The 20,990-nt window shown below is 62.8% G+C and overlaps 1 protein-coding gene across 1 annotated transcript in view; it reads right to left on the reverse strand.

Moving 5' to 3' along the window:
- The window catches only part of SPEG (striated muscle enriched protein kinase), a 118,935-nt gene that overhangs the window by 34,712 nt on the left and 63,233 nt on the right, over positions 1-20,990 (reverse strand). Inside the window, exons 11-19 of the mRNA XM_077829841.1 lie at positions 19,790-19,948; positions 19,396-19,585; positions 13,449-13,678; positions 11,913-12,032; positions 11,169-11,273; positions 9,989-10,195; positions 2,873-2,996; positions 1,504-1,676; positions 241-353 (exon numbers count right to left, since the gene is read on the reverse strand). Of these exons, the coding sequence (XP_077685967.1) occupies positions 241-353; positions 1,504-1,676; positions 2,873-2,996; positions 9,989-10,195; positions 11,169-11,273; positions 11,913-12,032; positions 13,449-13,678; positions 19,396-19,585; positions 19,790-19,948 (1,421 nt within the window). The remainder of the gene's footprint in view (positions 1-240; positions 354-1,503; positions 1,677-2,872; positions 2,997-9,988; positions 10,196-11,168; positions 11,274-11,912; positions 12,033-13,448; positions 13,679-19,395; positions 19,586-19,789; positions 19,949-20,990) is intronic.

Raw genomic sequence — 20,990 nt, forward strand, 5'->3', positions numbered from 1 at the left:
GCCTGGAGAACCCTGGGTGGCCAGCACCCCGTTCCTCTGCGGGGGCAGGGCTGGGAGAGCAGGGGGCTGCGAGATGGGACCGAGGGGCACCAGCCGAGCTGGGGCGGTAGCAGGGGCTGCAAATCGGGATTGCGGGGCAGCAGCAGAGCTGGGGCTGCGGGCCGGAGTCGGGGCACTGGTAGGTCCCTCCATTGACGGGCGTCCCTGCCTCCCTCCGCCCCCGGGAGGCCCAGGGCTCACCTTGTACCACATGATGTCGGGCAGCGGCTTGCCCTCCACCACCACGGCGAAGCGCGGCGTCTCGCCCTCCCCGACCTCCAGGTCCTCCATGATGGACTCGAAACGCGGCGGCTCTGGGGACCGAGAGACGTTCCACCCCTGAGCGCAGGCAGGAGCAGGTGGCTGCCTCCTCGCCCCGCCCTACAGATGCCCAGGCTCCGCCCCCCGCTGGGAGGGGTGTGGCCTGCAGGTGCCCAGGCTCCGCCCCCCAGCTGGGGTGTGTCACTAGCCCCTGCCCAGGCTCCGCCCCCCAGCTGGGAGGGGTGTGGCCTGCAGCTGGGGTGTGTCAGTGGCTCAAGCCCAGGCTCTGCCCCTATCTGGGGGCTGGCCCCTCCCCAGGCTCCGCCCCCAGCTGGGAGGGGTGTGGCCCGCAGGTGCCCAGGCTCCGCCCCCCAGCTGGGGTGTGTCACTAGCCCCTCCCCAGGCTCCGCCCCCGGCTGGGAGGGGTGTGGCCTGCAGCTGGGGTGTGTCAGTGGCTCAAGCCCAGGCTCCGCCCCTATCTGGGGGCTGGCCCCTCCCCAGGCTCCGCCCCCAGCTGGGAGGGGTGTGGCCCGCAGGTGCCCAGGCTCCGCCCCCCAGCTGGGGTGTGTCACTAGCCCCTGCCCAGGCTCCGCCCCCCAGCTGGGAGGGGTGTGGCCTGCAGCTGGGGTGTGTCAGTGGCTCAAACCCAGGCTCTGCCCCTATCTGGGGGCTGGCCCCTCCCCAGGCTCCGCCCCCAGCTGGGAGGGGTGTGGCCCGCAGGTGCCCAGGCTCCGCCCCCCAGCTGGGGTGTGTCACTAGCCCCTCCCCAAGCTCCGCCCCCGGCTGGGAGGGGTGTGGCCTGCAGGTGCCCAGGCTCCGCCCCCCAGCTGGGGTGTGTCACTAGCCCCTGCCCAGGCTCTGCCCCCGAGCTGGGAGGGGTGTGGCCTGCAGCTGGGGTGTGTCAGTGGCTCAAGCCCAGGCTCCGCCCCCATCTGGGGGCTGGCCCCTCCCCAGGCTCCGCCCCCAGCTGGGAGGGGTGTGGCCCGCAGGTGCCCAGGCTCCGCCCCCCAGCTGGGGTGTGTCACTAGCCCCTCCCCAGGCTCCGCCCCCGGCTGGGAGGGGTGTGGCCTGCAGGTGCCCAGGCTCTGCCCCCAGCTGGGAGGGGTGTGGCCCGCAGGTGCCCAGGCTCCGCCCCCCAGCTGGGGTGTGTCACTGGCCCCTGCCCAGGGTACGCCCGGGCCGGGAGAAGGACCCCTCACCTACCTGCCAGCTGCAGGCTGACGGAGCAGCTGTCCGTGCCATGCCTGCTGCTCACCTCGCAGGTGAGCTCCCCAGCGTCCCCGCGGTGCACCTGGCAGAGCCGCAGGCAGTGCTGGTCGTCGTCAGCCATGCTCATCTCCCACTCGCCGGCCCGCTCCTCCAGCACCAACCCGCCCCTGCCGGGGAAGGACACCCCGTCATGGGAGTGCCACACAGCCCGTGCCCCCGCCCCACACGGCGCCCCCTGCTGGGAGAGGCCGGCGGGAGCCACCAGCTCCCCCCACAGCCAGCGCCCCGCCCCCCACAGCGCCCCCTGCTGGGAGAGGGCGGTTGGAGTCGCCGGGAGCTCCCCCCACAGCCACTGCCCTGCCCCCCACAGCGCCCCCTGCTGGGAGAGGGCGGCTGGAGTCGCCGGGAGCTCCCCCCACAGCCACTGCCCTGCCCCCCACAGCGCCCCCTGCTGGGAGAGGCCGGCTGGAGCCACCAGCTCCCCCCACAGCCAGCGCCCCGCCCCCCACAGCGCCCCCTGCTGGGAGAGGCCGGCTGGAGCCACCAGCTCCCCCCACAGCCAGCGCCCCGCCCCCCACAGCGCCCCCTGCTGGGAGAGGCCGGCGGGAGTCACCAGCTCCCCTCACAGCCACTGCCCTGCCCCCCACAGCGCCCCCTGCTGGGAGAGGCCGGCTGGAGCCACCAGCTCCCCTCACAGCCACTGCCCTGCCCCCCACAGTGCCCCCTGCTGGGAGAGGCCGGCGGGAGCCACCAGCTCCCCTCACAGCCACTGCCCTGCCCCCCACAGCGCCCCCTGCTGGGAGAGGCCGGCTGGAGCCACCAGCTCCCCCCACAGCCAGCGCCCCGCCCCCCACAGCGCCCCCTGCTGGGAGAGGCCGGCTGGAGCCACCAGCTCCCCCCACAGCCAGCGCCCCGCCCCCCACAGCGCCCCCTGCTGGGAGAGGCCGGCGGGAGTCACCAGCTCCCCTCACAGCCACTGCCCTGCCCCCCACAGTGCCCCCTGCTGGGAGAGGCCGGCGGGAGCCACCAGCTCCCCTCACAGCCACTGCCCTGCCCCCCACAGCGCCCCCTGCTGGGAGAGGCCGGCTGGAGTCGCCGGGAGCTCCCCCCACAGCCAGCGCCCTGCCCCCCACAGCGCCCCCTGCTGGGAGAGGCCGGCTGGAGTCGCCGGGAGCTCCCCCCAGCTGTGTATACAACTCAGCAATGGTTCAGGGGGTGCCGGGGGAATTGGAGATGCTCCAAGAGGCTCCCCCGCAGGGCAGGGCCACAGGGAGCCCCGCAGGGTGCTGGCTGACAGAGGTCCCAGTCCCCCCCATGGACGTCCTGGCTCCCAAGCCCTGGGGCTGGCGAAGCTGCATCCCACCTCTTCCAGGTGACCGTGGCCTCCACGTGGTTCAGGGTAACGGTGACGGAGGCTGGCTGGTCCTCCACTGCATACACCACGTCTGGCTTGTCCAGGATGATGGGGGCCTCCTCCAGGTATGGTCCTGCCAACACAGCCCCCAGTGACCCCGGCAACCTGAGCCCCCTTCTCTGCCTCTCTGCCCAGAAAGAAACCGACCCGGCAGGGGCCTGCTCCCCACCACAGCCCTAGCTAGGGGGCTTCCTCACCCCTGGGGACATGTCCCTCCACCTGGTTCCCCGGCAGCCCTGCCCGCTGGAGATGGGACCGGCCATTGTGCCAGGTGCCCCCCTGTGGCCCCTGTACCTCGAAGCAGCACCCCGGAACCTCCATATTCACCACTGTCGTGTAATGGTGATCAGTTTTGCACAGCTGGCCATGTCAGATACCATAGGAAAGGCCATGAGCTCCTGTAACCCATCGTCCTGTCCAAATACGTGTACCTAGGGTTGCCAACTTTCTATTTGCAGAAAACCGAACACCCTTGCCCCGCCCCCTGCCCCGCCCCTTTCCCGAGGCTACCGCCCCCCACTCACACCATCCCCCTCCCTCCGTCACTCGCTCTCCCCCACCCTCACTCACTCATTTTCACTGGACTGGGGCAGGGGCTTGGGGGCGGTGAAGGCTCCGGCTGCAGGTACGGGCTCTGAGACGGGGCTGAAAAGGACGGGTTTGGGGTGCAGAAGAGGGCTCCAGGATGGGGCAGGGGATTGGGGTGTGGGAGGGGCCACAGGCTCTGGGCTGGGGCTGCGGGGGTGGGGCCAGAAATGAGGGGTTCAGGGTGCAGGGGGGGAAATCCGGGATGGGGCAGGGGTTTGGAGGGTGGGGTGGTGAGGGCTCTGGCTGGGGGCTTTGGGGTGGGGCCGGAGATGAGAGGTTTGGGGTGCAGGAGAGGGCTCTGGGCTGAGGCAGGGGGTTGGGAAGGGGGTGAGGACTCCGGCTGGGGGGCGGGCTCTGGGATGGGGCTTGGGTTTGGGGTGTAGGATGGGGCTCCAGGCTGGGGCATGGGAGGGGTTCGGGGTCGCTGCGCCTGCAGGACCGCCCCCTCAGCTCCCATTGGCCGTGGTTCCTGACCAATGGGAGCAGCTGAGCTGGCACTGGGGCAATGCACGGAGCCCCTTGGCCACCCCTCCGCCTAGGAGCCAGAGGGAGATGCTGGCAGCTTCCCAGTAGTTGCACGGAGCCAGGTTGGGAGCCTGCCTGCCTGGTTAGGAGCGGGCTTTTAACGGCCCAGTCAGCACCGCTGACCGGAGCTGCCAGGACCAGGTGTTCCGGTTGGAAACAGGACCCCTAGACCCCCGTGCCTAGCGTTCGTGTGTGGGAAGCTCTGGGATTTTGCTGGAATAGACGGTAAGTTTGAGAGTCTCCGCAGGGGAGCTGGAATCAGGGATTCACACTCCATGACAGTTGCGCAAGCATGCTCAACCCTGCGACTCGGCAAAGCTCATCGGGACACGCCTGGGCTGTGACCTCCAGGCCCTGAGGGTGTAAAATAAGGGGCAGTGGCAATCCAGGAAGTTTTTGGAGAGCGTTGGGGACAACTTCCTGGTGTAAGTGCCGGAGGAACCAACTTGACCCGCTGGTCACAAACAGGCAAGACTTGGTAGGGGACGTAGAAGTGGGTGGCAACCTGGGGAGCAGTGACCATGAGATGGTCGAGTTCAGGATCCTGACACAAGGAAGGAAGGAGAGCAGCAGAATACGGACCCTGGACTTCAGAAAAGCAGACTGTGACTCCCTCAGGGAAATGATGCAGGATCCCCTGGGAGGCTAATATGAGGGGGAAAGGAGTCCAGGAGAGCTGGCTGTATTTTAAAGAAGCCTTATTGAGGGCGCAGGAACAAACCATCCCGATGTGCAGAAAGAATAGTAAATATGGCAGGCGACCAGCTTGGCTTAACAGTGAAATCTTCGGTGACTTTAAACTCAAAAAGGAAGCTTGCAAGAAGTGGAAACTTGGACAGATGACTAGGGAACTGTACACAAATATTGCTCAAGATTGCAGGAGTGAAATCAGGAAGGCCAAAGCACAATTGAAGTTGCAGCTAGCAAGGGATGTTAAGAGTAACAAGAAGGGTTTCTACAGGTATGTTAGCAACAAGAAGAAGGTCAGGGACAGTGTGGGCCCCTTGCTGGATGGGGGAGGCAACCTAGTGACAGAGGATTTGGAAAAAGCTGAGATACTCAATGCTTTTTTTGCCTCAGTCTTCACAGACAAGGTCAGCTCCCAGACCGCTGCACTGGGCAGCACAGCATGGAGAGGAGGTGAGCAGCCCTCTGTGGAGAAAGAACAGGTCCAGGACTATTTAGAAAAGCTGGACGTGCACAAGTCCATGGGGCCGGATGCTCTGCATCCGAGGGTGCTGAGGGACATGGCTGATGTGATTGAAGAGCCATTGGCCATTATCTTTGAAAACTCATGGCGATCGGGGAAGTCCCGGACGACTGGAAAAAGGCTAATGTAGTGCCCATCTTTAAAAAAGGGAAGGAGGAGGATCCTGGGAACTACAGGCCAGTCAGCCTCACCTCAGTCCCTGGAAGAATCATGGAGCAGGTCCTCAAGGAATCAATTCTGAAACACTTAGAGGAGAGGGAAATGAACAGGAAAAGGCAGCATGGATTCATCAAGGGCAAGTCATGCCTGACTAATCTAATTGCCTTCTATGACGTGATAACTGGCTCTGTGGATGAGGGGAAAGCAGTGGACGTGTTGTTCCTTGACTTTAGAAAGTTTCTGATACAGTCTCCCACAGTATTCTTGCCAGCAAATTAAAAAAGTATGGATTGAATGAATGGACTATAAGGTGGATAGGAAGCTGGCTAGATTGACGGGTTCAACGGGTAATGATCAACGGCTCGATATCTAGTTGGCAGCCAGTATCAAGCAGGGTCGGTCCTGGGGCCAGTTTTGATCAACATCTTCATTAATGATCTGGAGGATGGCGTGGATTGCACCCTCAGCAAGTTTGCAGATGACACTAAGCTGGGGGAAGAGGTAGATAGACTGGAGGGTAGGGATAGGATATAGAGTGACCTACACAAATTGGAGGATTGGGCTGTGACGTTACTGACATAATCTGGGACCGTATAGATCATTGTTGCAACCAAGGTCCTGTAGTGGCACCAAATCTTGTATAAAGGGGGTCAAATGAGGTGTCTCAGACGAGGTGATGGTTGGCTGGTTAGGATGATGCCGTCTATGTGCGAGTATCACTTTTGTAGTTGAAGTTATGAATATTGGCTCTGTACTGTCTGCAGTTCAAACTTGTGCTCTGCTTCTGGGGGACACCCCAGACACGTTGGGGTCAGCTCTGCCCAGCCTGCTGGGTGGCCCATTAAGGACCATCAGCGACACAACTGACCCATTGAGAGAAGGCAGACACGCCTGGGGACTCAGCCAGGTGTGCAGGGACCTGCCTAGGGACAGGACTCTGAGGTGTTTCCAGGCCATGGGATGGGCAGCTTGTCTTTGGGACAAAGAAAGAAAGACCATATGGCAAGAGACTATACAAAGCTGCTGCAGCTCCTCCATCTTGTCTTCAGTCCTGCTTCCGACCTCTGGAGGGACTTTGCTACAAACAGAAGCTCTGAACCAAGGTCTGAAGGACCCGTCCCAGCTGGGGATGTTCTCCAGAGACTCGATTTGAACCTGCCATTTATTCCATCCCTGCTACAAGCCTGAACCAAGAACTTTGTCAATTACTGTATGTCATTGATTCCATTGAACCAATTCTAGCTCTCGTCTGTATCTTTTTCCTTTTATGAATAGAATCATAGAATATCAGGGTTGGAAGGGACCTCAGGAGGTCATCTAGTCCAACCCCCTGCTCAAAAGCAGGACCAATCCCCAATTAAATCATCCCAGCCAGGGCTTTGTCAAGCCTGACCTTAAAAACTTCTAAGGAAGGAGATTCCACCACCTCCCTAGGCAACGCATTCCAGTGTTTCACCACCCTCCTAGTGAAAAAGTTTTTCCTAATATCCAACCTAAACCTCCCCCACTGCAACTTGAGACCATTACTCCTTGTCCTGTCCTCTTCTACCACTGAGAATAGTCTAGAACCATCCTCTCTGGAACCACCTCTCAGGTAGTTGAAAGCAGCTATCAAATCCCCCCTCATTCTTCTCTTCTGCAGACTAAACAATCCCAGTTCCCTCAGCCTCTCCTCATAAGTCATGTGGTCCAGACCCCTAATCATTTTTGTTGCCCTTCGCTGGACTCTTTCCAATTTATCCACATCCTTCTTGTAGTGTGGGGCCCAAAACTGGACACAGTACTCCAGATGAGGCCTCACCAATGTCGAATAGAGGGGGACGATCACGTCCCTCGATCTGCTCGCTACGCCCCTACTTATACATCCCAAAATGCCATTGGCCTTCTTGGCAACAAGGGCACACTGCTGACTCATATCCAGCTTCTCATCCACTGTAACCCCTAGGTCCTTTTCTGCAGAACTGCTGCCGAGCCATTTGGTCCCTAGTCTGAGCTGTGCATTGGATTCTTCCGTCCTAAGTGCAGGACCCTGCACTTATCCTTATTGAACCTCATCAGATTTCTTTTGGCCCAATCCTCCAATTTGTCTAGGTCCCTCTGTATCCTATCCCTGCCCTCCAGCGTATCTACCTCTCCTCCCAGTTTAGTGTCATCTGCAAACTTGCTGAGGGTGCAATCCACACCATCCTCCAGATCATTTATGAAGATATTGAGCAAAACCGGCCCCAGGACCGACCCCTGGGGCACTCCACTTGACACCGGCTGCCAACTAGACATGGAGCTATTGATCACTACCCGTTGAGCCCGACAATCTAGCCAACTTTCTACCCACCTTATAGTGCATTCATCCAGCCCGTACTTCTTTAACTTGCTGATCAGAATACTGTGGGAGACCGTGTCAAAAGCTTTGCTAAAGTCAAGAAACAATACATCCACTGCTTTCCCTTCATCCACAGAAACAGTAATGTCATCACAGAAGGCGATTAGATTAGTCAGGCATGACCTTCCCTTGGTGAATCCATGCTGACTGTTCCTGATCACTTTCCTCTCATGTAAGTACTTCAGGATTGATTCCTTGAGGACCTGCTCCATGATTTTTCCAGGGACTGAAGTGAGGCTGACTGGCCTGTAGTTCCCAGGATCCTCCTTCTTCCCTTTTTTAAAGATTGGCACTACATTAGCCAATAAACCTTTAGATTTTAGATTCTAAAGGATTGGCAACAGCATGGTTTGTGGGTAAGATCTGATTTGTATATTGACCTGGGTCTGGGGCTTGGTCCTTTGGGATCGAGAGAAGCTTTGTTCTTTTACTGGGGTATTGGTTTTCATAACCATCTGTCCGCATAACGGGTGGCCCTGGTGGGGATACTGGGAAACTGGAGTATCTAAGGGAATTGCTTGTGTGACTTGTGGTTAGCCAGTGGGGTAAAACCAAAGTCTTCTCTGTCTGGCTAGTTTGGTTTGCCTTAGAGGTGGGAAAACCCCAGCCTTGGGCTGTGACTGCCCTGTTTTAAGCAATTGGTCCTGAACTGGCACTCTCAGTTGGGTCCCGCCAGAACCAGCATCATTACATGGGCCAAAAGAAATCTGATGAGGTTCCACAAGGACAAGTGCAGAGTCCTGCACTTAGGATGGAAGAATCCCAGGCACTGCGACAGGCTGGGGACCGAGGAGCTAAGCGGCAGTTCTGCAGAAAAGGACCTAGGGGTGACAGTGGACGAGAAGCTGGATATGAGTCAGCAGTGTGCCCTTGTTGCCAAGAAGGCCAATGGCATTTTGGGCTGTATAAGTAGGAGCATTGCCAACAGATCAAGGGAAGCGATCATTCCCCTCTATTCGGCACTGGTGAGGCCTCATCTGGAGTACTGCGTCCAGTTTTGGGGCCCCCACTACAGAAAGGATGTGGACAAACTGGAGAGAGTCCAGCAAAGGGCAACGAAAATGATTAGGGGACTGGAACACATGACTTATGAGGAGAGGCTGAGGGAACTGGGATTGTTTAGTCTACAGAAGAGAAGAATGAGGGGGGATTTGATAGCTGCTTTCAACTACCTGAAAGGGGGTTCCAAAGAGGATGGAGCTAGACTGTTCTCAGTGGTAGCAGATGACAGAACGAGGAGTAATGGTCTCAAGTTGCAGTGGGGAAGGTTTAGGTTGGATTTTAGGAAAATACTTTTTCACTAGGAGGGTGGTGAAGCACTGGAATGGGTTACCTAGGGAGGTGGTGGGATCTCCATCCTTTGAGCTTTTTAAAGGCCCAGTTGGACAAAGCCCTGGCTGGGATGATTTAGTTGGGGTTGGTTTGAGCAGGGGATTGAACTAGATGAACTTCTGAGGTCTCTTCCAACCCTGATATTCTGTGATTCTATGATTTTGCCTTTCTCCGCCCCCACCTACGCTGGAAGCAACAAGAATGCTGGAAAGACAAAGACTGAGGAGACTGGTCCCAGGCTGAAGAGAGAAGCCTCTGTATTAAGAGCTGAAACATCCAGTGGGGGGAGAAAACTGCTTGATCCAAATACTACTTAGTGTAATGAGGTTTAAGATTTAGACTGGGCGCTTATCTTTTATTTTCTTTGGTAACTATCGCTGACTTTTTATGCCTCCCATTTCTAAACACTTACAATCTACTTTCCTGTAGTTAATAAACCTGGTTATACTTTACCTAAAACAGTGCTTGCAAAATCTCAGCTCAGGTTACCAAGGCTACTGTGTGTGCTTTGCACACTGAGGGAGGGGCCGACTGGGTAACGAACTAACACTGGTCAGGCTTCTGCCCGGGGCAGGACGGTGCAGCACTGGGGTGCAAGGCTGGGGATTTGGGGGAATGGGCTGGTGCCTTTCCCTATGTGTTTCATGACAGGCTCTGGGAGCATTCATGCAATATAGCTGGGTGTGGGGTCTCCGCATGTGATTGTGCTGAGCGATAACAGCACCTGGAGGGACTCCTGGGCTAAGCGGGGCCCTCTGGGGGTTGATCCCTCCTGTTGGCTCTGCTGAAGGCCAGGCCAGGCCAAGCCCAGGGCAGCCGGGCTGGCAGCAGCTCCCAGGTGGTGGCCCGGAGTTCCCCCCGCCCCTCTTACCCCGATCCATGAGCTGCACTGGCTGGCTGGGAGGCGAGGGCTTGCTGCTGCTCCTGGCGGTGGCCGTGAGGACTCGGAAGAGGTATCGCAGCCCCTTGGCCAGGCTGTGCAATGTGCAGCAGGTGTCTCGCAGGCTGGTGGCCACGATGGTCCACTGGCTGGTGCCCAGCACCTGCTGCTGGACTGTGTAGGTCACCGAGGCGGGATCTGCGCAGAGGAGAGGCCATTGCCATGCTATGTTCTCAGGGCTCCCACCCAGCACCAACTCCACCCCGCCCCACGGCTATGGGCCCAGCCCAGCCAGGCCACCAGGGCTGGGGGGCTCCCCATGCGGCTGAGCTCTAAGCTCCACCCGGCCACTGGCCCTCCCAGGCACTGGGGGGCAGCCCGCCCCAGGCTGGCCAAGCCCTTCTCCCACTCCCACTGCACCCCTTCCCCTGCCACTGCCCCCTTCCCAGTGCCCCACAGCCCTGCCCTTCTCCCCCTCCCACTGCCCCCCTGGCCTGGCCCATCCCCCACCACCGCCCCCCTTCCCAGTGCCCCACGGTCCTGTCCTGCCCTTCTCCCCCTCCCACTGTACCCCTGGGCTGGCCCAGCCCCTGCTACTGTCCCTCTTCCCTTCCAGCCCTGCTGCCCCCTACAGCCTCAGCCTGGCCCATCCCCCCTCCCCCACAGCCCAGGCTCTGCCCAGCCCACGCCTGGCATCCGTTCCCTCCCCCACACACAGCCCCTGGAGATGATCCCCTCCCCCATTCTGCCCCTACATCCCCAACACCCCCACCCCACCCCCAGCTGGGCCCCGGGGGCACTGTGAGTGGAGGAGGGGTGGACTTTTGGTGGCCAGGAAGAGTCACGACTGGCGACAGCTGCAGGGACTGGCCGCGGCTGGCACATGTTGGCAGGGGCTGCCCAGGGGCCGCAGGTGTCAATGACCCTCAGCCACTGCATCTTCGGGGCGTCCCTGGAGCTGCGGCCTGGCCTGGGGGGCAGCGTGCCCATCACCCTCCCCCGGACACCCCAGTTCCCCTCCCCCCACGTTGCCCCCCCAATGACGCTCCTGCCCCCCAGCCGTGCCCCAAGCCCAATGAGACGTGCTGGTGGAAGCCAGGGCTGCCGTGGGGTCTCGGTGCCAGCAGCTGGGGGGTCTCCAGCCCGTCCACCCAACCCCAGCCCAGCTCACCTATGGCCGAGTCGAGCCACTTGGGTTTGTTCCAGGCCAGCGTGACGGCCCTGCCGGTCGTGGCCAGCACGGTGGGCGGCCCGTCAGGGGGAGTCGGGACCACGTCTGAAAGAAAGAGGCAGGCATGGCACGGGTGGGCGCGGGATGCCGCGTGGGCTCAGCAGGCCCCGGACCCACAAGCATGGCGGGTGGGGAGCAGCTGAGAGAGGGGTCATGCCATGCGGAGGGACACACGGGACGGGACGGGACGGCCACCCCTCCCCACCACTCGCATTGCTCCGCTCCCCGCGCCCGTCCTGCCCGCTGCGTGGCTGCTTTGCCTGGCAGCCACGGGCCGCAGCAGCTCCAGTGACTCCCCCAGGGACTCCGTGCAGGGGCAAGACGCTCGGCAGTGCCCCGAAGACACAGACCCGGCTGCCTCCCGCGGAGCCGCCCATAAACCGTGGACACGTCGGCACACGCCGGCCGCTCGTCCCCGTGGTCCATCAGGGGCGCATGGGAGCAGGCGAGGACGGGACAGAGCCCTGGGGCCAGGTGGCTGGTCAGGGCTGCGGTGGGGCCGCGAGCTCCTGGGGCAGCCGGCCTTCGGCACAGCACTCCGCAGGCAGACGAGTGCGGCCACCCGCACGCGGGTCCAGCCCTGTGCGGCTGAGCTCCCGCCTTCTCCCCCGGCCGCAGCAGGTACGCCCTGTGAGCCTGGCCAGGGCCGTGGGGCAGCTCCCCCAGGCCGGCGGGGGCCCTCACCTGTCACGTAGAGGTGAGCGTAGCACGTGGCCTTCCCCACTCGGTTGGCAATGACGCTTTTATAGACGCCGGCGTGGGCGTGGCTGACGGCCGGGAACAGCAGGCGGTGGGTGTCCTTGTCTGCGGGGAGACGGGGGGGCACACGGGGGGCGGGGGAATGAAAACCACAGGAGGACAGTGATGCTGTTGGGCTTTGCTCCCGAGCAGCCCATCAGAGCAGAGCACCAGGTGGGCATGCTGGGAACCAGGGCACAGTGCCAGGGCCGCCCAGAGGATTCGGGGGGCCTGGGGCAAAGCAATTTTGGGGGCCCCTTCCAGTGGCGTAGCCAGGTGGAGCGGACATAAAAGAAGGTACCCGGCGGCTTGTACTCACCCGGCGGCACTGAAGGACCCGCCCCCGAGGCGCCGCCCACGACCCGGAGCGGGTGAAGGACCCGCCCCCGAGGCGCCGCCCACGACCCGGAGCGGGCGAAGGACCCGCCCCCGAGGCGCCGCCCACGACCCGGAGTGGGCGAAGGACCCCCCCCCGAGGCACCGCCCACGACCAAGAGCGGGCGAAGGACCTGCCCCCGAGGCGCCGCCCACGACCCGGAGTGGGCGAAGGACCCCCCCCCGAGGCACCGCCCACGACCAAGAGCGGGCGAAGGACCTGCCCCCGAGGCACCGCCCACGACCCGGAGCGGGCGAAGGACCCGCCCCCGAGGCGCCGCCCACGACCCGGAGCGGGCGAAGGACCCCCCCCCGAGGCGCCGCCCACGACCAAGAGCGGGCGAAGGACCTGCCCCCGAGGCGCCGCCCACGACCCGGAGCGGGCGAAGGACCCGCCCCCGAGGCGCCGCCCACGACCCGGAGCGGGCGAAGGACCCGCCCCCGAGGCGCCGCCCACGACCCGGAGCGGGCGAAGGACCCGCCCCCGAGGCGCCGCCCACGACCCGGAGCGCCGCCAGGTGAGTCAACATTGACAAGGCGCCACTTGTGCTCAGCAGGAGAGCGGCCGCTGCCCCGCGCCCCCCAGCTACGCTGCCGGCCCCTTCCCTGTCCCAGTCCTTCTCGTGGGGGCCCCTGCAGGCCCAGGGCAAATTGCCCTACTTGCCCCCTGCCCCCGGGCAGCTCTGCACAGAGCACAGGAGCTGATGGGGGTGTGGGGGTCGCTGGGTGTGGGGTGCTCCCGGCTATGCCAGTCCCAGCCTCTCCAGCAGGAGGCGCTGTGGGGAGTGGGGCAGGGGTTGCTGGGTGTGGGGAGCTCCCGGTGACTGGCCCGGCCTCTCCCAGCAGGGGGCGCTGTGATTCCATTTACTTTGACCCCAGTTCTGCTGGCGGGTCCCCTTGGAGCAGCCGGCCGAGGGGCACCCCCTGGGGAGCAGGCTGGGGAAGCACCGAGGGCTCTGACTGCAGAAGCGGTTGCTGTGGGTTAGGGTGGGTGCTCAGCCCCTCGGGAGCCCGGCCCTGGCCATGGCTCAGCCCGGGCACGGTGTGCAGCGCCCTCCCCCCCCGCCCCCAAAGAGCGGGCCCAGCGCGGCGCGGCCGGAGCCCTACACTGGGTCATCCTGCGGTCCTCGGAGCTGCAGATCTTGGTGCCGTTGTGGAACCAGGTGATGGTGGGGTAGGGCAGGCCAGCCACCTGGCATTCCAGCACGGCCTCCTTGGACTCCACCACGTCCAGGTCGTGCAGCGGGTGGAGGAAGTCGGGCATGGTGAAGCGCTCCACCTCGTTCTCCGGCAGCTCTGGCTCCTCCGGGATGGACGGCATCTTCTCCAGCTTGGAGCTGCAACAGCCAAGACACGCCCACTGCACCAGCTGGCCCAGGCCCTGCATGGAGCACCCGGAAGCCAGTGGCCGTGGGGCAAGTACAGCCCCTCCCACTCTGCTGCCCCCCCTCCTCCCAGAGCTGCCCTGTGCCCCACCCCAGCCTCACCGGAGCTGCCTTCAGAGCTTGGGGGCAGCGTGTGCAGCTCAAAGGGGACCAGTGTGGGGGCTGATGCCCACATGCCAACCGAAACCCACCGATCTGCCCCACGGAGCCCCCCGGGGCGCTGAGCTCGGAGCCGTTGGGACACGGGGCCTGCTCCCAGGCTGTGCACAGACTCCCCCGGGCCATGATGGGGGCAGCTCCGCTCCGTCCCCAAGGGGCACCCGCTGGAAGGGGCATGCCAGCTGCGTGAGGTCTGGTTTCTCACGCCGCCCTGGAGGGACAGGCCTGGTGCTGCCCCCACCCCTGGGCTCCGGCCGGCCCAGCTGCCCCACCCGTGACTCATTCCGAACCCGAGGGCTGCCCTGCCCCATGCGCTACTCCCTCCTGGGCAGAGTGCCTGGCACCAGGCCTGGTGTCCTCTCTGCACCAGTGCAAGGGACGAGGCAGGGCCAGAGCGCATAGACCCACCCCGGGACTGGGCTAGGGTCCCCACCTCCATGGTACGGCTGGGGAGGGGACAGGACCCGCCACAAACCCCCAGCAGCAGAGCTGGGTAAGCACCCAGGAGTGCTGACCCCCAGTCCACACTGCTCCTGGGGTGCCCACTCCGGGTCCAGCAGCTCCTCCAGCTCTGGGAACCCCAGGCACCCAGCGAGGGACAGAGTCGACCCCGGGGCAGGAGCAGGGACCGGGCCCAGCCCTGGACCAACAGCCCCTTGGACTCCCAGCCCCAGAGGGAGCCCGGTGGGAGCTCTGCCAGTGCGCGGGAGGCTCCTGGGCTGTGGCCGGGAGCAGATAAGAGCCACGACGCAGCCAGCATTCCTGGGCTGCCCTGACTTGGTGCGACCTTGAAGCCAGAGTCCTCTGCGGAGTGACAGCGAGCGGCAGCTGGGCCAGCGGCCCCGGGGCTCAGGCAGGAAACGCGGCCGGGGCACCCAGCGCTGGAGATGGCTCCCGGGGGCCCTGCACACGGGGCAGCGCCTGGCCGCTGGTGACGCTGCCGGCCCTGGCTGCCGGCCACGCTGCTTGGACACGGCACCACCGTGTGGGGAGGGCAACGGGATGCTACCTGCCCTATGCTGCTCCGCCACTAGGCAGCGCTATGCCTCCACTAGCAGGCCGAGATGAACCTCAGCCAGGGGGGCAGAGCGTCCGGGTGTTGTAGGGGAACCAGCTGGTGCAAGCTCTGCAGCAAAGCCCTGCCGGGGACCAGGATCCCACGGGACCCACTGCCACAGTAGCGGGAGCGGGTGGCAGTGGGTTTAAGAACAGTCCCGCACAGGGCTCTGAAGCCAGGCCAGATCCAGTCCAGGAGCACGGCACGGTGCAGAGTGGGCCCGAGAAAACCAACAGACTCACAGATGGACCAAAGCAACAAGGGTTGCAAGTTCTCATCACCAGCCACTCTTCAGTGCCCCCGAGAACTTCTGCTCTGACACCTTCCCGGTGGGCAGCCCCCCTCCTGGCTCAGGGTACAGCTGTGAAGCTGTACTTTGAATGGCTACCAAGCTCCACAAAGAAACTGGAGATATGCAGGTGTCTTCTTCACTTATGCTGGGGGGACGGTAAAGAGGGAAAGAACAGCGCCGTTTGCGTCCTCACTTCATTCCTCAGGCGTCAGGGCGTTTACACCAGCAGCGCGTCCATCGCCAACGAGAGCAGCGCTCTAGGGCAGCTACCCCACAGCGCAGCTCTCCCATTGTGACGATGGGTCTTGTGGGAAGGGGGGCTGATCGCGGGGCACCCTGGTCTCTGCGCAGCCTCCTCTCCCCAAACACTGATCAGTGCCAGGAGCTCAGCATTGCTCCAGGCAGGGGATCGAGCCATTGTCACCCGGCCAGACGACACAGGAGCACTTGCCAAGCCAACAGGAAGGGGCGTTTCAAAGCTCCCGGGCCTTTGCAGGGGAGGGGTGGACGCCTGTTTACCTGGCGTCAGAGCAGCGGAGCTGCTGGCAGGGGGTCACCTAGGCACTGTGGGAGATCCTCAGGAGGCTAAAAGCTCTGTAGAGAGGAAGGACGTGTCTTCACTTGCACATCACCGCAAAAGCAGCCCCGGCCAGAGCTGTCCGCCTCTCATGGAGCTGGTTTTCTGTCTGCGGTGAAACTGCCGAGTTTCACGGCAGAAGTCACTGGAAAGGGTAGACACTCCCGTGGCGTCTGCGCAAAAACGAGACTTTTTCTGCTTTAAACGGCAAGCGTAGACAGGCCCTACGTCGACCGAACTCGAATCGGGGAACCGCCACCACCGTAACTCCACCGCTCCCACGTGTCTACACCCCCTCCGTGCGTGGCGGGGCGCTCCTCCCCCGACTGGGCTCTCAGCGGGGGGCGTGTGGAAGGCCCCCGAAAGCCGGTAAAGGCAGCGTGAGCAGCACAGCACCTCCACGGGTGCTGCGTCGAGCGACCCCCGTCGACGCCGCGAGGCGTCATTCCGCTGGCGGTAGCTGCCTTTGACCGAACCCCGCAGTGCAGGGCAGCCTCCGAACCCTGCCCAGCGCTGAACAGGAGCTCTGGGGAGCTCGAAAGCTGGTCTCTGCCCCCAGTGAACGCTATCACTGCCCCCCATGCCTCTCCACTCGTGGCGGGCTGGTGACTTTGGAAGTGACCCAGGAGGGGCTTGCAATTGCCTGCAGCCCCGCCCCGAACTGACGTCACCGGACCTAGCTCGGACTGGCCCTGGCGGGATCCGAACTGCCCGGGCCAGGTCTGCACAGAGGTTTCAAAGACAAAACTTTGCATTCAGAGTTGTGCGTGATCAGAGGACCGCAGACCAGCAGCCGCCATGACGGGCCCGGTGAGAAGGGTGGGAGAACTCGACGGAGCACTTGATGATCGTGGACTTTAGAAGGAGATCCAGTACAAACACACAGCGTGAAAACACCCTGCCGGCCTGACCTGATCTGACGCAGCAGGGAGGGGGGAGGGTTGACCTGGGAATGTGGCAGGGGAGTTTCACTGGGGATGGGAGACCTGAGAGCCTGTCACCTGAGCCAGGAGGGGGGGAGGTAACACCTCTGCCCGGGAAACTGGACAAAGGCTGCAGGAGGGAGCCTGCTGGGGGGGTTGGTTTCAGTTTGGAGCCGGAACGCAGGGAACCCCAAGGCTGGGGTCTAAGCTCCCTGCTCCCCCAGAAGGACTTGACTGAGGGGTCCTGGGTGTACCCACAAGCTCTGTTTTGGACTGTGTCCCCGTTGTCCAACAGACCTTCCGTTTTACTGGTTGGCTGAGAGTCTCAGTGATTCCCAGGAAGAGGGGTGCAGGCCCCAGACTCCCCCACACTCCATGACACCTCCCCACTCCCTACTCTGTCACATCTCTCAAAAAGAAACCCCCGGATCACCCCATCTCCCTTCATCGCTCCAGTCACCAGCCCAGACTCCCCCACACTCTGTGACACCTGGGAAGAGACGACGCCGAGCCGTACAGCATGAAAACACCCTACCAGCCTGACACGGGAAGAGATGACTGTCATGGAGTCCCCGGGCGATGCTCTGGAACTGCTCCCCATGAAGCCAGGCAGGACTCTGGGGGAGTCTCCTCTCGGGGAGCAGCCTGTCTGCAGGACACACAGCTCACCCGGCTTCCACCTTCCTGGGTCTGACCTCGGAGCTTTCAGCCTCCTCTGCCCCTCCGTGTGCTTCCCACAGCCAGTCCGCCCAGGCGGGGTCCTGGGGAAGCCAGAGGGTCCTGCCCCCCAACTCCGCAGTCAGACGTGACTCTCAGCCAGCCAGTAAAACAGAAGGTTTGTTAGACGACAGGAACATGGTCTAACACAGAGCTTGTAGGTGCAGAGAACAGGACCCCTCAGCTGGGTCCATTTTGGGGGGCAGTGAGCCAGACAACCACGTCTGCACTTCACTCCATGTCTCCAGCCAGCCCCAAACGAAACTCCCTCCAGCCCCTCCTCCTCTGGGCTTTGTCCCTTTCCTGGGCCAGGAGGTCACCTGATTCCTTTGTTCTCCAACACTTTAGCTCTCACCTTGTAAGGGGGAAGGGCCCAGGCCATCAGTGGCCAGGAAACAGGGTGTCGGCCATTCTCTGTGTCCAGACCCCTGCACACACCTGCCCTCTAGGGCTCTGCAGTGATCCTACACCCTTACCCCACCACCTAGATACTTAAGAACTGCCTAGGGGAAACTGAGGCACCCCCACACTATTCAGAGGAAACATTAAGAACAGTCCCACTTCGTCACAACGACACCAAGCCATACAGCGTGAAAACACCCTACCAGCCTGACCCAGGAAGAGACAATGCCAAGCCGTACAGCGTGAAAACACCCTACCGGCCTGACCCGGGAAGAGACGAGCTGCAGGTTCATGCAGATTCAGAGTTCAGCACTACTTGGCCAGTGTGGATTATTTTTGGTATTCCAGAACAATAAGCCATGGACAACGGCCCACAATCCACTGCAGCAGAATTGAAGTCACTCTGATCCCATTTCTAACTGCACACGTTCCCCACCAGCCAACGGAGAGGCTGAGAGCTCCACAGCCAGCTAAGAAAATCCGACAGCAGGAAGATCCATTCCTGGCTCCTCTGAGTTGCAGACCAACACCCAGCCCAGCAAACGATGGGCAGGCAACTCAGAGCTAGTGGCCAACGCTGGAAAAGAACCGATCTGCAAAGTGGCCAGACACGAAGGCAGCAGCCAAATCAAATGAAAGGGCAAAAAGACTCTACGGGGCTTTTACAGCAGACGTCCCTCAGCTAGAGAACTGCCAGGCCTAGACCCTGGGGACCCTGTTGGTGTCAAACTGGATGGAGAACAAGGACGGAGAACTCCAGCTGCCGGAACTCAGCTCCCGGATCATGTGATTGAGACTGACCGTGGAGGAAACCATCGACATCGACAGTTTGTGCCTCAGAAAGAACCATCCCCAGAGCAAACTCTCCAAACGCCTGGTGCAAAGGACGAAGACGACGGCTCACCGCTTCTTAACGGACCACAGCCCGTCCCTGCACCTAAGGGACGGCCCGATGGCCCAGCTGTCCTGTGTCCGGGTCGTGCAATTAGAAACCGGTGCGGTTCTGAGACACGGCCCCGGCAGCGCCCGCTGGGAATGGCAGGAACGCAGGCCGTGAAGGGGGCGATGGAACGGGACGCTGAACTGGGTCACGGTGCTCAGCCGCTAGCTGGTGCTGTGTAAAGACCTTATTCAAGCTGACCTGGGCCAGACCTGGCCGAGCGCTCCGGGATCCGCGCTGGCTACGGCTGGGGGGTAGCAGCGAGCTCCGGAGCCAGGCCAGAGCCGGGACAGGAGCACGACAGGCAGGCCCAGCACTAGCAGGAGCCGGTGCTCACGGCTGCCAGCGTCCGGGCCTGCAGCAGCACGTCCCTGTCCCCTGGGGGGCTAGGGAAGCACCCCCACCCCGAGCCCACCACTTCTAGGGACAGCTGGGTGGGCCCCCGGGCCGGACGCCGGGCGGCGGAGCAGACCATCGGCTGGTACTGACACATGGGCCCTAGGGAGATGCTCGTTCCCCTGGGACCTGTCACCCTGAGGGTCCCCGCGGGCAGCCGGGGGGGGGTCAGGCCCCACGCAGAGGGGCCGCCAGCCAGCTCTCACCTGTGGGAGGCGGTGGCCGGGCGCAGCTCCTCCACGTACAGCTCGGCCGAGCACTCCGCCTGGCCTTGCTCGTTGGCGGCACGGACCCCGTACTGCCCCTCGTCCTCGCTGTCCACATGCGCGATGACCAGCGACTGCAGCCCCCCCTCCCGCTGCAGCCGCACGTTCTCGCCTTCCTCCACCGGCTGGCCTGCAGCGGAGGGCAGAGAAATCCCCGTCAGCGCCCCACGCCCCGGGGAGGGGAGGACTGGAGAGGGGCAGAGGTCCGGCAGCCAGCTGCCGCCAGCGACAGCCCAGGGTGCCCAGCCCACCGGAAAGGGTGACTCCCAGCCAGAGCGGAGCCGGGAGCAGGGCGGGGGCGCCCGGGGCACAGCCAGGGTGGGAGGGTTGCTACCAAAGTGGGTCCAGGTGACGGTGGGCGTGGGGGTGCCGCTGATCTTGCAGTCGAAGCGCGCCGTCCGTCCCTTCACCACGGCCAGGTCCTCCAGCTTGCGGGTGAAGAGCGGCTGGATCGACGGGCGCACGGTCAGCCGGGCGCTGCAGGTCAGCTCCTCTGCAAGGCAGGACAGGGCAGGCCGTGAGCATCAGCCCAGACGCAGCAGGGGCGAGGGGCCGTGTGCCGGGCCGACGGACGTGTGTGGGAGGGGGCCCGCATGGCAGGGCATGTGCTGCGTGTTGGGGGGAGGGGCTGCAGGGGTCTTGGGGGGATGCTTTGAGCCTGGGGGATCCTGCAGCAGCACCCAGTTCAGGAGGGGCTCAGGGCTCCCCTTGCCCCCAGGGCCTGAAACCAGGAGCCACTGGATGGGCTCAGTGCATGTTCTCCACTCCATGGGGGAACAGTGGCTGGGGGCAGTGGCTGGGGTGAGGGGGCTGGCTGCTGGGGGGCAGTGGCTGAGGTGCGGGGGTTAGTGGCTATGGGGCAGAGGCTGAGGTGGGGGGGCTGGTTGCTGGGGGGTTAGTGGCTGAGGTGCGGGGGTTAGTGGCTATGGGGCAGAGGCTGAGGTGGGGGGGCTGGTTGCTGGGGGGCAGTGGCTGAGGTGGGGGGATTATTAGAATCAATTTGCACTAATTGTATCTGGGCCCCATCCCAGCAGAGGGAACGAAATCTCTGGGCTGAGAGCTATGGCCGCTGAGAGCTATGGCCAGAGCCCTTTCCAGACCACGGATCACCCCATGCCCCTAGCCACGAAGGGCTGGCTGGGCCCTCGCTAGCCCTGTGGCCCAGTCCCGGCGCGGAGGCAGGGCTCTGTATTCCCTCGCCCAGCCCTGGCCGACGAGCGTCCGGCCTGCTCCCAAACCCTCCAATGACGGAGCCTCCACGGCCCCCCGGGCTTAACCTCTCAAGAGCAAGGAAGATTTTCCCAATGTCCAGCCTGAGCCGGCCTGGCTGCAATTTAACCCCTGGCTCCTGGTCCTGTGCTCAGCGGCTGAGGAGAACAATTTATCACCCTCCTTTTTATAACGGCCTTTTATGGACTTGGAAACTGCTCTCGGGTCCCCGGGTCCCCCCCTCGGTCTCTCCTCTCCAGACTCAACAAACCCACGTTTTTCGATCTAGACCTTCCAGCATTTTTGTTGCTCTTCTCTGGACTTGC

Source organism: Eretmochelys imbricata, chromosome 11 (assembly GCF_965152235.1).
Source record: "Eretmochelys imbricata isolate rEreImb1 chromosome 11, rEreImb1.hap1, whole genome shotgun sequence".
In the NCBI taxonomy this organism is placed as follows: domain Eukaryota; kingdom Metazoa; phylum Chordata; order Testudines; family Cheloniidae; genus Eretmochelys; species Eretmochelys imbricata.